The 15,628-nt window shown below is 41.0% G+C and overlaps 1 protein-coding gene across 1 annotated transcript; it reads right to left on the bottom strand.

Moving 5' to 3' along the window:
- Positions 1 to 177: 177 nt before the first annotated feature.
- On the bottom strand, positions 178 to 9,333 carry emc9 (ER membrane protein complex subunit 9). Its single transcript, XM_020927594.2, has 6 exons — positions 9,162 to 9,333; positions 7,620 to 7,837; positions 5,021 to 5,097; positions 2,417 to 2,486; positions 737 to 831; positions 178 to 545 (listed from the first exon to the last, which is right to left on the bottom strand). Exons 2-6 carry the CDS (start codon positions 7,812 to 7,814, stop codon positions 365 to 367), a joined length of 618 nt encoding a protein of 205 aa, XP_020783253.1. The 5' UTR covers positions 7,815 to 7,837; positions 9,162 to 9,333; the 3' UTR covers positions 178 to 364.
- Between the last annotated feature and the right edge of the window lie 6,295 nt (positions 9,334 to 15,628).

The raw sequence follows: 15,628 nt of genomic DNA, 5'->3' as shown, positions 1-15,628 counted from the left end.
ACAATCATCCGAGTCACCAAAACATGAATCTTGAAGCTCAATTTTTATTATTTTGAGACAGTTTGTTCCACTGTTTGTTTGTTTTTTAAGACTTTAAGGTTCCATCAGGACCAACTTCAAGATTTTCTGGATGTGATGGACAGAGGTGATGGACAGAGGTGATGGACAGATGTGATGGACAGATGTGATGGACAGATGGACAGAGGTGATGGACAGAGGTGATGGACAGAGGTGATGGACAGAGGTGACGGACAGAGGTGATGGACAGAGGTGATGGACAGAGGTGATGGACAGAGGTGATGGACAGAGGTGATGGACAGAGGTGATGGGGCAGGTGTTGAATTCTCTGTTAAAGCCCGGAGGTTCAGATGGTGCCGTTGGCGGGGCACGAGAGCTCGCTGATTTTGTGGTTCAGTTTCTGATTGGTCCAGTCCCGGGTGATGTCATCGAGGTGCGAGTCGAAATCCACGAGGGTCATGTGATCACCGGCGTCCAGGAGCTGCGACGCAACCGCCCTGGTCTCCTCCCACTGACGCATCATTATCCTGAAAGAACGTCAGATGTGTCAGACAGGGGCAGACAGGGGCAGGCAGGGGCAGACAGGAGCAGACAGGGGCAGACGGGAGCAGACGGGAGCAGACGGGAGCAGACGGGAGCAGACGGGAGCAGACGGGGGCAGACGGGGGCAGACGGGGGCAGACGGGGGCAGACGGGGGCAGACAGGGGCAGGTCTTACGTGTGCTTGTCTTTGAGCGTCCATCTTGAATCCTTGCGTTCGTACATGACGATGGGAGGAACCCTGTAATCTGCAGACATCTTACTGCCATCGAGCTACGGACAAAAGAAAAGATTTACTAAGAGAAAACATCAGAAGAACTAAAAATATGAGTCTACAGTCACAGACGCCGGGCGTATACGAGTCTACGGTCAGAAACACCGGGCGTATACGAGTCTACGGTCAGAAACACCGGGCGTATACGAGTCTACGGTCAGAAACACCGGGCGTATACGAGTCTACGGTCAGAAACACCGGGCGTATACGAGTCTACGGTCAGAAACACCGGGCGTATACGAGTCTACAGAAACACCGGGCGTATACGAGTCTACGGTCACAGACGCCGGGCGTATACGGTCATAAACACCGGGCGTATACGAGTCTACGGTCACAGACGCCGGGCGTATACGAGTCTACGGTCAGAAACACCGGGCGTATACGAGTCTACGGTCAGAAACACCGGGCGTATACGAGTCTACGGTCAGAAACACAGGGCGTATACGAGTCTACGGTCAGAAACACCAGGCGTATACGAGTCTACAGAAACACCGGGCGTATACGAGTCTACAGAAACACCGGGCGTATACGAGTCTACGGTCAGAAACACCGGGCGTATACGAGTCTACAGAAACACCGGGCGTATACGAGTCTACAGAAACACCGGGCGTATACGAGTCTACAGAAACACCGGGCGTATACGAGTCTACGGTCACAGACGCCGGGCGTATATACGAGTCTACGGTCACAGACGCCGGAGTCTACGGTCAGACTGTGGTCCACGAGCTCCTTCTGGTGGGTCTGGGAGCTTCAGTTTGTGGTCTGGACTTCCTTTGGATCACTTCTTGTTTTGAACTACACTGGAAATGTCGTAGTCCACGTTTAGACCTGGTTTAGGTCGGAAGTTGTCGTTGGAAACAAAACACAACTCCAGGTCTGTTTTTTGAGGAGGAAACAACATTATAACTAGTGATGTCGAGATGAAGCCTCATGAAGCACTGAAGAGTTCCATCCATTTACTCGACTCTTGAGCCGATGCTTCAACCTGCTTCATTTGCTCAACTGCGCCATCAAGTGGACAAAAAAAACTGTATAATAGGCAGAGTAACCATTATCACTCTGCCTCTTAGACAGATTGGACAGATTGTTGTATCCAAAATACTTGGAACACTTCACCTGACTTTTTTATTTTATGTTTTTACAAGAAATACATTAGACCAGGGGAAACACTGTGTTGTCAAATTTGTGTATTTAGTAATATTGTTTATTTAATGACGTCATTATTACCGTATTTTCTGCACTATTAGTCGCTCTGGATTATGCGGCGCACTGTCATTAAATGGTCTATTTTCTAACTTTTTTCACAAATAAACGGCGTGGGACTTTAAAGGAAACCCAACAGTGTGATGGGTGAGTGGTTTTGTTTGTTTGTTCGTTCACGGTGACTCTGGGCTTTGTTCAGTTGTGGCGTGTAGGGAGGGTGTGTCTGGGACCAGCGGATTGTCGGCGTGTTCACAGTGACTCAGTTGTTCGGTCGTGTCTAGAAGCGGCACGTTGCGCTCGCTTTTTCGGTTCGTTCCTCCGTTCCGTTCCTCGTCAAAAATAACCATAATCATGCACATTTAGGACACACACTGAACTCACCATTAACAGAACGGCCCCGTCAAACTGTTCGGCGATTTTGTCTGCGATCTTCAGAGCACACGGAGTCGGGCTGTGGAAGAAAGACGACGTTAAAGCTGCACTCTGGAACTTTTTAGACGGGGGTGCATCACCTGCTTGTTTTTTTTTGTTTTTTTTTGCATTGTTACACAACGAAGTTCGAAAACATGGTTAAAACTATGATACAAATTTATTAGTAGCAGTTGTAGTAGTAGTAGTAGTAGTAGTAATAGTAGTAGTAGTAGTAGTAGTAGAGGTAGTATTGGCAGTATTTGCAGTAGTAGTAGTAATATTTGGAGCAGTAGTAGCAGTAGCAGTAGCAGTAGTAGTAGCAGTAGTAGTAGTAGTGGTAGTATTGGCAGTAGTAGCAGTATTTGCAGTAGCAGTAGTAGCAGTAGTAATAGTAGTAGTATTTCTAGCAGTATTTGCAGTAGTAGTAGTACTATTTGCATTATTTGCAGTAGTAGCATTATTTGCAGTAGTAGTAGTAGTAGTATTTGCATTATTTGCAGTAGTAGTAGCAGTATTTGCAGTAGTAGTAGTAGTATTTGCATTATTTGCAGTAGTAGTAGTATTTGCAGTAGTAGTAGTATTTGCATTATTTGCAGTAGTAGTAGCAGTATTTGCAGTAGTAGTAGTATTTGCAGTAGTATTAGCAGTATTTGCAATAGTAGTAGTATTTGCAGTAGTATTAGCAGTATTTGCAGTAGTAGTAGTACTATTTGCATTATTTGCAGCAGTAGTAGTAGTATTTGCAGCAGTAGTAGTAGTATTTGCAGCAGTAGTAGTAGTATTTGCAGCAGTAGTAGTAGTATTTGCAGCAGTAGTAGTAGTAGTATTTGCAGCAGTAGTAGTAGTAGTATTTGCAGCAGTAGTAGTAGTATTTGCAGCAGTAGTAGTAGTATTTGCAGCAGTAGTAGTAGTATTTGCAGCAGTAGTAGTAGTATTTGCAGCAGTAGTAGTAGTAGTATTTGCAGCAGTAGTAGTAGTAGTATTTGCAGCAGTAGTAGTAGTATTTGCAGCAGTAGTAGTAGTAGTATTTGCAGCAGTAGTAGTAGTAGTAGTATTTGCAGCAGTAGTAGTAGTAGTATTTGCAGCAGTAGTAGTAGTAGTATTTTGCAGCAGTAGTAGTAGTATTTGCAGCAGTAGTATTTGCAGCAGTAGTAGTATTTGCAGCAGTAGTAGTAGTATTTGCAGCAGTAGTAGTAGTATTTGCAGCAGTAGTAGTATTTTGCAGCAGTAGTAGTATTTGCAGCAGTAGTAGTAGTAGTATTAGCAGTATTTGCAGTAGTAGTAGTACTAGCATTATTTGCAGCAGTAGTAGTAGTATTGCAGCAGTAGTAGTAGTATTTGCAGCAGTAGTAGTAGTATTTGCAGCAGTAGTAGTAGTAGTATTTGCAGCAGTAGTAGTAGTAGTATTTGCAGCAGCAGTAGTAGTAGTATTTGCAGCAGTAGTAGTAGTATTTGCAGCAGTAGTAGTAGTATTTGCAGCAGTAGTAGTAGTATTTGCAGCAGTAGTAGTAGTATTTGCAGCAGTAGTAGTAGTATTTGCAGCAGTAGTAGTAGTAGTATTTGCAGCAGTAGTAGTAGTAGTATTTGCAGCAGTAGTAGTAGTAGTATTTGCAGCAGTAGTAGTAGTAGTATTTGCAGTAGCAGTAGTAGTAGTAGTATTTGCAGCAGTAGTAGTAGTATTTGCAGCAGTAGTATAGTATTTGCAGCAGTAGTAGTAGTAGTATTTGCAGCAGTAGTAGTATTTGCAGCAGTAGTAGTATTTGCAGCAGTAGTAGTAGTATTTGCAGCAGTATTTGCAGCAGTAGTAGTATATTTGCAGCAGTAGTATTGCAGCAGTAGTAGTATTTGCAGCAGTAGTAGTAGTATTTGCAGCAGTAGTAGTATTTGCAGCAGTAGTAGTAGTATTTGCAGCAGTAGTAGTAGTAGTAGTAGTAGTATTTGCAGCAGTAGTAGTAGTATTTGCAGCAGTAGTAGTAGTATTTGCAGCAGTAGTAGTAGTAGTAGTATTTGCAGCAGTAGTAGTAGTAGTATTTGCAGCAGTAGTAGTAGTAGTATTTGCAGCAGTAGTAGTAGTAGTATTTGCAGCAGTAGTAGTAGTAGTATTTGCAGCAGTAGTAGTAGTAGTATTTGCAGCAGTAGTAGTAGTATTTGCAGCAGTAGTAGTAGTATTTGCAGCAGTAGTAGTAGTATTTGCAGCAGTAGTAGTATTTGCAGCAGTAGTAGTATTTGCAGCAGTAGTAGTAGTATTTGCAGCAGTAGTAGTAGTATTTGCAGCAGTAGTAGTAGTATTTGCAGCAGTAGTAGTATTTGCAGCAGTAGTAGTATTTGCAGCAGTAGTAGTAGTATTTGCAGCAGTAGTAGCAGTATTTGCAGAAGTAGTAGTACTATTTGCTTTATTTGCAGCAGTAGAAATATTTGCAGTATTTGTAGTAGTATTTGCAGTATTTGTAGTAGTATTTGCAGTATTTGTAGTAGTATTTGCAGTATTTGTAGTAGTATTTGCAGTATTTGTAGTAGTATTTGCAGTATTTGTAGTAGTATTTGCAGTATTTGTAGTAGTAGTAGAGTTAGTACCTGCTGTCAGACACACAGGCGTTGGCTTGATAATATCCCACAATCCTTTGCTGCGTCTGTGAACACCAAACGTCGACCTGAAACACAAGAACCCAGACAAGTGACTCTCTGCGTTTGACCCGACCTTCAGAGTGTCCGGGTCAAACAGCAGCACCCGGGATTTATGTCCAGATCATGAGACGGGATTTGACCAGGAGCAACGGACCCGAGGGAGATTCTAGCTCAAGTTTAACTCAAACTTCAACTGAGGAAAAAAATAAAAAATAAAAAAAATGCAATCTGTACTTCTACCACTAGGTGTCACCAAAGTCCTTATTTTGCAGTGACGTCTTGAATCAAAAAAGTTTATTATTATTATTATTATTGGCTTTAGGGCTACAAAACGAATTAAAGTCCTATCGCTTCGAGACATCGTGATTGACAAAATCTACAAAAAATCCAAACAAAAACAACAAATCAAACGCGATAAAACTCAATGCTTGTACAAATATAAAGTGTTCAGAGGTGATGTTTCTTTCTTTATTCTTCTTAAAAATAATGTCGTTCTTTCAGTTCGTGCTCGTTGTGTCGTCCTTCGATGCGGCTCCTCCAGTCGTGTCTTGGGACTTTCCTCCACGTCTCTTTGGATTTGTGAGCGGGATGTGGGAGTGAGGTAGCTGAGGTAGAGCAGCCTCACACTCACTTTGTCTTCTTCCTCCTTCTCCGACACTCTTCCCTTCTCCTCCTCAGCCGACAGACGTAAAGCGTGATGACACTATTCTCCAGCTGCTGCTTCTCAATTCTCATCAGAACCACCGCGGGAAAAGTTTGGATGGTGTTTGTGTCCGTGGAGCAACGACAAACCGAGACGACAGAAAAGCCGGGAGCAGCTGAAGTGTGTGTTTTCTTCCCAAAGACGTAAATCCGTTAGTGTCTCTGTCCAATTCCCCCCACCCCCAGACGCTCAGACACATTAAATAAAGACGATTTAACGAGTTTAACATCTAAACCTCAATTCAGAATTATTATTTCCATGTAAACTCTGTGACAAAACGAGCCTGTCGTCACATTTTAAATTCACATTAGTTTAATTTCACATTTCGTTAATTTATCAATATCCAAGTATACGGTTACTATTATTCTTAGTTTGGTTAATTTAATTCTTAATTCTTAGTTTGGTTAATTTAATTCTTAATTCTTAGTTTGGTTAATTTGTCTGGACCACGTGGGGACAGAACTGGTTTAATTTCTGTTTCATTATTTTTGTGTATTTGGTTTTATAATTGATTTTGAACATACTGTTTACTTTACGTTAAACATTGTGATTATTAAAGGAGACTTGGGCCCAGGAAAAGAAATCCTCGCTTTGCTTTGAAGAGAGACCTTGAACTGGTCCTGACCCGGGGGAGGCACTTCCTGTTGGGCGCCGTGTAAAAACACAGCAGGCGTCATCAGTTGGGAGAAACTTCTGAGCAGATTGTTTGGTGCTTTTGATTTGAGTCATTTATTTTCTGTTTATTTTCTACTTTCTTTTGTGTTAATTCCAGAAAATCCGTGTATCATTCGTTCATTTGTTTTTCAATATAAAACCAAAAATAAGAAAAGGAAAAAACAACAGTTTTCTTCATTATTTGTCTCCAAAACCAAAATGAAAAAAACAGATAATGATTTGTTTTTTCAGTTTTCAATTTTGTGTTTAAATGAAAAATGGAAAAAACAGATAACGGACGTTTCCCGTTTACGTGACTTCTGTGACTGTGATGCCGGACTTTTGCACCACATACGGACTGAACCAGGACTGATCCAGGTCCGGGACCAGACCAAGACTGACTGAGACCGGGACCAGACTAGGAGTGAGACCGAGACCAGAGCGAGACCCGAGACCAGAGCGAGACCAGAGCGAGACCAGAGCGAGACCAGAGACCAGAGCGAGACCAGAGCGAGACAGAGCGAGACCGAGACCGCGAGACCAGAGCGAGACCAGAGACCGAGACCAGAGCGAGACCAGAGCGGACCAGAGCGAGACCAGAGCGGGACCAGAGCGAGACCAGAGCGAGACCAGAGCGAGACCAGGGCGAGACCAGAGCGAGACCGAGACCAGAGGGACCAGAGCGACAGACAGAGGGCGAGACCAGAGCGGACTCTGAGCTTGGACTCAGAGCCTCCGCAGGGTTTGAGCCTCAGCTTTGAGCTCAGGCCCTGCTGTGGGCTCTGAGACTCTGGTCTGGTCTCAGTCCCGGTCTCAGTCCCGGTCTCAGTCCCGGTCTCAGTCCCGGTCTCAGTCCCGGTCTCAGTCTGGGTCTGGTCCTGGTCTGGTCTCGGTCCCGGCCGCCCGGTCTCGCTCCCGTCCCGGTCTCGGTCTCAGTTCTGATCTCAGTCCCAGTCTGGTCCCGGACCTGGATCAGTCCTGGTTCAGTTCAAAGACACTTTTTTGTTGTCGTCTGCCTCCTGCTTTGACCACGTCGGGCAGCTTCCCCACAAACTCCACGGAGAATATTTTAATTCCAAACTATTTAAATCACAAAAATTGATTCGGAATTAAAAATCATCATGTCAACGTGGTCTGTGCGTTAAACCGAAGGCTGGGTCAAACGCAGAGGGACTCCCGTGTTCACTGTACCTGCGTGAGGGCGAGCTGGGTGACGGGCGCCAGGGACAGGTGCGAGTGCAGGAGCGGCACGCAGTCGGTGACGCAGACGGCGCCCCCTGTGGAGCTGGAGGAGAGCAGCAGGCCGTTGACGCTGCAGCGAGGAAACAGCGCCGCGTGGAGGTACATCTTCACGTACGCCTGACAGGACAGCTCCACCTCCCCCATACTGACGCTCGACACGGGGCGCACTGCGGGGAAACACAAAAACATGTGTCAGATGCCCTCCCTTCTTCCTTCTGTAGCCCTGTAGTGTGTCAGATGCCCTCCCTTCTTCCTCCTGTAGCCCTGTAGTGTAGGGGTGTGCAAAAATATCGGAAAATCGATATATCGTATCGTTTCATGTGATGATACAGTATCGATATCATGGGCTACTGTATGGATATTTCACCAAGAGTATTTTTAGGTGTGTTTTACTAAATTATTTTGTTACAGAGCTACAGTTTTGTTGCTTGTGGAGTGAAAGGAAACTCATTTATTCAACACATTTGACATTTTTACTGTTTTGAGGATTAAAATGTTTGTGTTTCATATGAACTTTGTACAAGAAGAAGTAGTTTAACAAAGACTTTTAGTGTCACAGCCATGATTTTTTTATTGAACCGCATCGAATCGATTTGAAATATATCGAATCGAAAGTGCACTGTATCGAGATATGTATCGTATCGTGGCCTGTGTATCGAGGTATGTATCGTATCGGCAACTTATTAATGATACCCAGCCCTACTGTAGTGTGTCAGATGCCCTCCCGTCTTCCTCCTGTGCCCCTGTAGTGTGTCAGATGCCCTCCCAGACGTCGTGCTGCGGTTGGACAAATGCAGCAGGAGACTGGATTTGTCTCTAATAGAAATGATCAGGGAAAACATTTGTGGATTTGTGGACGTCCCAGTTTTGAGCCTGTGTCCCCTGTCCCAGCAGATTTATACAAATCCACTGATTCGTCCCAGTTTTTTTTTTTTTTCAAATTTACTTTATATTGAAAAAGCAGATTACACTTTGCAATGTACAAAAACTCAGAACAGGATGGAGAGTCAGGGAAACTCTTTCACAATTTAACAGAATATTGCAACTATGAAGCACTAGAAGTAGTAGTTGATCTAGTCCGGGACCTGGTCTAGGCTTTAGTCCGGGACCTGGTCTAGGCTTTAGTCCGGGACCTGGTCTAGGCTTTAGTCCGGGACCTGGTCTAGCCTTTAGTCCGGGACCTGGTCTAGCCTTTAGTCCGGGACCTGGTCTAGGCTTTAGTCTGGGACCTGGTCTAGTCTTTAGTCCGGGACCTGGTCTTGGTTTCTTGCAGTTTGTTTATCACAGTCATTAAGTAATTAAGATTAAATGATTATTATTTTTTTGAAGGCGAGATTTCAATATGTGGTTTATATAATGTTATAAAAATACAAATCAAGATCATATATTTATAAAAAAAAAAAAAAAAAAGAATCTTAATTTGTGTATCGAACGTAAACAACTGTTAGCATTAGCATATTAGCAACACTAAAATACGGAATTCAAACTTACCAGAAACAAGTTAAAGCACAAACTTCACCTCCACGTGTGGCCTGCGCCTGGATCTGTGTTTCAGGGCAGAAAAATGCGCTCGTTCATTGATGATTTATGATATTTTATGATATTTTATTTCAGAAATCGGCGCTGGGCCAACGGAGAAGCTCAACAGAACAGGAAACGGAAGTCCGGCCTACAGGTAAATGGAGACACGTGATTGGCTTTCTGAAAAGCGGACCAGATTTTGATTGGATAAATGCCACCTCATTCATTTATTCATTCAATCAACCTTCAGCCGTATTTGTGAGAGCGCTTTTAGCGGACTGGATGAAATTATTATTTTTTTTTTATTTAAATAAAAAAATAAAAAATAAATAAATACAATAAAAATAAAATAAAAATAATAAAATAAAAATAAATTAAATAATAAAAATACAAATAAATAAATGAATAAAACAAAACTAAAATAAAAATACAATTAAAAATATAGTCTTATTTAAAGCAAAATAACTCTTGTCCTATTGAAAATCATATTTGTAAACAAGTCAGTGTGCAATCATAGTAGTAGTAGTAGTAGTAGTAATAGTTTATTCGGTCATTTTGTAGCACTACAAAACAAAACAAAACAAAAAAACTACAACATAGCAAGATAAAACCTACTTAGTTCGGGGATTTCTTCACTTCTTTAACAAAAGTTGTTTGGAGTGTACTACTACTACTACTACTACTACTACCAATACAACACTGATTTGTAAGTTAAAAAAAAAAAAATCTCTTCTTGAATCAATCAAAACACCACAAAAATCAGCTGAAGGATCATCTTTTTACTCTGACATAATGACAACACGTATTAAAAGACATAATCTTACTTCACATGAGATGAGTAATACAAAAACTGGTAAGTAATAACAAAACTCTTTTTTACTAATATTGTACAAATGGAAAACCTGATGTTTTGAGTAAAATTTTTGGCAGTTATTAATTTTCCACCTCTGAATTCAATCTCATGGTTTACAGCAAAATATTAAGGCAACAATTTACAGTATAATAATTCTAATACATAAAACTGTTTGCATAAAAATACATCAGCATTAACAAACATATTCAATTTCTAAAAATATAAGATTTACAATTCAGATATAAAGACAATTCAATTCATTTAAAATACATAAAATGAGAAATACACACGGTAACATTCCAAAAACATTCCATTTTAAAGTCTAACATGATATCACAAGTGCTGAAGAAGGGCTGAGGTATTAACTCCAGGCATGGATCCTCACATTGTAAAAACCGTTACATTAAAGCATTAAAGAAAGAGAAGTAGGAAATTTGTAAAAAAAACAAAACAAAACAAAAACAACTACCAACCAAAAAAAAAAGTAGGTAGAAGAGTTTAACCTTCAAGTAAATTGCTAGCCTGAACAGCCGGAGTTGGTCTAGAACCGTATCCTGCCCTCGATGATTTCAGTCGGGCATCATTGGGCGGATTAACCAGACATTAAAAGATGGAATGATGATATAAGAACAAAAAATATCTCAGATGCTGTTGCCTTAAAATAAAGTTTGTTAGAAATCATTTTTTAATCAGGTGATGCCCAGCAGGGGGGAGGAGCACCAGACTGGGTTTCTCTGTAGGATAAAGTTTTTCTGGCTACACAGGCTAGTAAAGTGCAAGAGATAGAAATGTTTCATCTTATTTCCAATAAAAAGTATCTTGAAAAAGACATAAAAATAGAAAAAAATAAATACAAATTTGGTCTAAATGTACCGTATAAAAGCTTGAGCTCGTCACGATGTGCTTTTTCATAAGCATTCTGTTTTCTGGTATCAAAACTAAAATCCTCTGATACCAGGGATTGGCATCTCATCATAAACTCGTCTCTGCTTCCGTGGGCACAGAGATATACGCGTGGTTCAAGCCGTTTCCATGACGATGCCCATTCGCATGTTGACTGGATGCAGTAACATCATTATTTATTGGTTCACCAACATCCAGTCCATTCTGAAAAACATGAATAACAAAACTAGTCTCATATGCAGACGTTTCTGTGCAAAAGTGCAGCTGTTTTCACCCTGTGTTTGATTTTCTTTAAGCTCCCACTTGGACCTCGGATTTAACATCACATCCGAATTTGAAGTGTATTATTACGTTTCACGTGTCAGACTCAGAGAGCCTCACCACAACACTGACTCTCAAACCCACAGGCAGTGAAATGGACATGGTAAAGTACTGCAGTAAAGTAAGGCAGCGATACAGACGCGGTAAAGTACTACAGCGATACAGACGCGGTAAAGTACTGCAGCGATACAGACGCGGTAAAGTACTGCAGCGATACAGACGCGGTAAAGTACTGCAGCGATACAGACGCGGTAAAGTACTGCAGCGATACAGACGCGGTAAAGTACTGCAGCGATACAGACGCGGTAAAGTACTGCAGCGATACAGACGCGGTAAAGTACTACAGCGATACAGACGCGGTAAAGTACTACAGCGATACAGACGCGGTAAAGTACTACAGCGATACAGACGCGGTAAAGTACTACAGCGATACAGACGCAGTAAAGTACTGCAGCGATACAGACGCAGTAAAGTACTACAGCGATACAGACGCAGTAAAGTACTACAGCGATACAGACGCAGTAAAGTACTGCAGTGATACAGACAGGGTATTGACACGTAAATATGAAGTGTTTTCATTGGACACTTTGGTGTTTAAATGACAGTTTCAGTCACTCGTATCACTGCCTGTGGGTTTGGTAGTCGTGTTGTGGTGAGGCTCTCCAAGTCTGACACGTGAAACATAATACGATTCAAGCTCGGACGTGACGTCAAAACCGAGGTCCAAGTGGGAGATTGAAAGATAGTCGAACGCAGGGTGAGTTTTAGAGGAGTTTCAGTGTAGTTAGCTCCTCCTTCAGGCAGATATAAGGCAGAATCCACCATTGTCTGACCACAACTGAAGAAGCAGCTTCGATGAGCTGCGAAATGTTTTAACTCTAAAAAAAACTTTTGTCCTCTGTACAGAGAACATCCAGTTATACTTGTACTATCTACTAGCAAATCTGTACTATCCCCATAAAAAGATAGACTCACCGTGTGGGAGGGAGTTCCACTTTGCAGTACTTTCTGAAGCATATCTGTGATTATCTGGATAATCTTTGAAAAAAAAAAATTAAAAAAATCAAATAATATAATACTGTAGAATCCAACACTTGTCCCAATGTTGCAGAAGTGTCTGTTTTTTTGCATTTTGTACCTTCTTATATATGGAGTAGATAAAGATAAAGATAAACACTGGGATCAGAATCAGTATCCAGAGGTAATCGAGGTTAGATCCGCCCTCTTCAACTGCAAAAACAACTTTCAAATAAAGAAAAATCATGTCAGTTTGAAAAGGTACAGCATCAGAATGTGTTAAGAGACATATTATACTCGAGTCTGCTCTGTGTTCCCCTTGAACTGCACTGAGACTTTTGACCGAGACACAAAGGCAACTGAGACGCGCAGTGGGAAGTTTGCTGCAGCAAAACTTGAATTTCCCTCAGAATCAATAAAGAATCTCTTTGTCTCTCTTCCTCTCCCTCTAGTTCTAATCTATGACATCCATGGATCATTATGTTACAATTATAAATCAGAATATTGTTCAATTTAAACATGATGATAGTTTTAAAATGTGGCACAGAGCATTTTGAGCTTTGGAGATTGTACTTGAACATGTGAATGAAACGAAACAAAACTCCAGGAATGTTTTGTAGGAGGTGACAACATTAGAACATGAGTAAAAGCTCCTCCTGTGAGCTTTGTGTAATATAGGACCTTTAATGTCGCTGTATGTTCATACCTGCTCTCTTATAGTTACTCTGTGCTCTGGTTGTGTTCGCTCGCCACCAGTTCAGGGTGCTGATGTTGCAGGTGTAGTTACTTGCAGAGGTGGCTGGGACAGAGAAGGAGCTGGAGACAGAGTAAAGTCCATCCTCTGAGACATTCACTGAGGTCTGAGGCTCTGGGCCAAGAGAAGGAGGGCTCCAGGACACTGAGGGTTTGGGGTAGACTCCCTCAGATCTACAGAGGAGCTCCTGCCCCTGCTGCTGCAGAGACACTGGAGCTGGAGCTACAGAGAGACGCTTCACTGTCAAACCACATTTACACTCTTACATATGTTATTATCAAAATAATACTCATTATTTACCACAAACAAACACATCCACATAAGAGTCTGTGTTGGGTTTGTTGACACCATTGGCGTAACACTTGTATTTTCCTTCATCCTGAACTTTGACCCTTGAGAGCCGCAGTGATGCGTTTCCTGTGGACAGTTCCTTCTCAAACAGAGAGGTCCGACCTCTAAAGTTCTGGAGTGGGATATGAAGCTGACTCTGACCTTTATAGTAAATATGAACTGGAGTTTTATCATGAGGTTCTTTGGTCCAGTGGATCACAGGGTCTGGTCCAGGCTCAAATCTGCAGGGCAGAACACAGGTCTCCAGAAGAACACAGGAGACAGCAGCGTCTGAGGGAGAAGACAGATTTAAATAGTTTTGAAAACAGTGTTGGTGTCAGTGGGACGACCCACACGTGGTTTAGGTTTTCCCTTTTTGTTACTGCATTTTTCTTTAAAAAGTCTAATCCATTGGTGAATAATTTTGTCGACATTACAGTTGGTATAAACTGTGACGTCTGAAATGTAATGAGTAAATGATCTGGGTTCTTTGTAAGTTACTGGAAATTCATATTTTAAAAGAAAATTCTCAAAAATTCAAATGTTCCAATTTTCTCGAGTAAATTAGAAACAAAGATTAAATCCTTATTGACCAAATTTGAAGTGAAAAAGACTTTTTCTCATTCAAAACACAGTCATTGTTAAATAATGTTCAGGTTTGTAACAGTTTCCAGGCAGTAAGAGTTTGTTGATGAAAATCTGATTTGTTTTGCTGATTGATATTGTAGAATGTAAATACTGTATCAGATATTTACTTTTCTATTTTAATCTTTAATCAGTCATTTCTAACCAGTGTCGTCTCTGTTATAAGATTAAAACAATGAGTCTAATTTCATTATGTCAATCTAAAGTCCAGGTTGTTTTTAGACAAAGAGGAGTCACCACAGTCTCTGTACTAAAGGGAAACACTGAAATAACTTACAGTTTTTGTCGTTCCTTCACTCTATGTGTTTTTCTTAATTGTTGTTCTAAACTCACCTCCACAGGCAGAATCCAGAAACCAGAAGACCAGAGCGATGATAAAAGTCACAGCCAGATTCATGCTCCCACCTGCAAAAACAGAATCAGATATTTAAAAAACTGGGATGATAAACGTCAATTCTTTAAAACAGGTGAAAAAAATATATTGAGTAACAAAGTTTATAGTTTAAACAGAGCTGAGTACAGACCAGGCCAAGAATCTAGTAGAATCTAGTAGAATTTTATTTTTAACTGTCAAAATGTAGTTGTTTTGGCCTGGTTTATAGTTCACATCCATGTAATTCCTGGGCCTATAAACATGAAACTGTGACGCTGTCAGCACCTCTGATGGACAGCTGCAGATTACACTGACTTTTAAAAATGTGAACAAAAATGACCGATGCTGTTGAATCCTACGTTTATCACCGATTAAGAAAATAAAACTGGAGAAGGAAATAAGTACGTCACAGTAGTTTTTATGCAGAGAAAAGATAAATACATTTTGTTGTTAGTTTATGGTACTTTATTATTGTACTTGAGCCACAGCCGCTTCTGTTTTGATTTGAGAACTATAAGATGAACCATAAACATTTAACAACTCTGCACCATCTCCATATGATCGACTGTGTCCTTCCCTCTCGTTCCCTTTGGGACTCACACGACTCAAGTCCTAATTGGTGTAATTTGGTGAGATTATACCTCTTGTAAATATAAATAATAGTTTTATATATACAGTCTATGAGTTTTACACCAATCAAGAAGCAATTTGCAAAGAAAAGTTGAAATCTTTGTTGAAAATTACAGGAAGTAAAGAGATTTTATTTTAGATTTCCATTTTGATGACGTCACTCTGGAGAGAATTCTGTCCAAAAGTTTTACTGTTTACCCACAAGAAGCACATTTTTCTCATTCTTTAAACATGATTTCAACAAAATAATAGTATTTTCATATATTTGTATTTATCAAATAGTCATTATGTTGTTTTTGGTCTAGTCTACAGCGTGTCTGTAGGGAACTGTTATAGAATTTATTAGTGTGACGTCAGGATTTCAAACCAAGAATTTAAATTTTAAACTGGGAAAAGATTTTCAAGATTTTTAGCGAAATCTTAAATTAAATAATATCTAACCTGTCATAGGCATTTTATACAGTGCCTATTTAATCATCTTTTCCCGCTAAAGTTTATTTGTAACGAAGCCCCGCCCACCTCCACTGTTCGGTACCGAGACCAACGTGACTCCCGCAGATTTACAACAGAATCACCGGTTTTAGAGCTCAGTTTGTGTGATTGGCGCGACA

The sequence above is a fragment of the Boleophthalmus pectinirostris genome, unplaced genomic scaffold, assembly GCF_026225935.1.
Source record: "Boleophthalmus pectinirostris isolate CB_2022bp ecotype Guang Dong unplaced genomic scaffold, ASM2622593v1 HiC_scaffold_15, whole genome shotgun sequence".
NCBI lineage: Eukaryota > Metazoa > Chordata > Actinopteri > Gobiiformes > Gobiidae > Boleophthalmus > Boleophthalmus pectinirostris.
Note: the sequence above shows the minus strand (reverse complement) of the source record. Positions and strands in the feature narration are given on the sequence as shown.

Excerpts from the sequence above, each read along its gene's own strand:
- emc9 (XM_020927594.2), bottom strand. The coding sequence starts at position 7,814 with ATGGGGGAGGTGGAGCTGTCCTGTCAGGCGTACGTGAAGATGTACCTC. Across the intron at positions 5,098-7,619 it reads CCCAGCTCGCCCTCACGCAG|GTCGACGTTTGGTGTTCACA; the intron begins GTACAGTGAACA and ends CTTGTGTTTCAG. Across the intron at positions 546-736 it reads ACGCTCAAAGACAAGCACAC|GATAATGATGCGTCAGTGGG; the intron begins GTAAGACCTGCC and ends ACGTTCTTTCAG.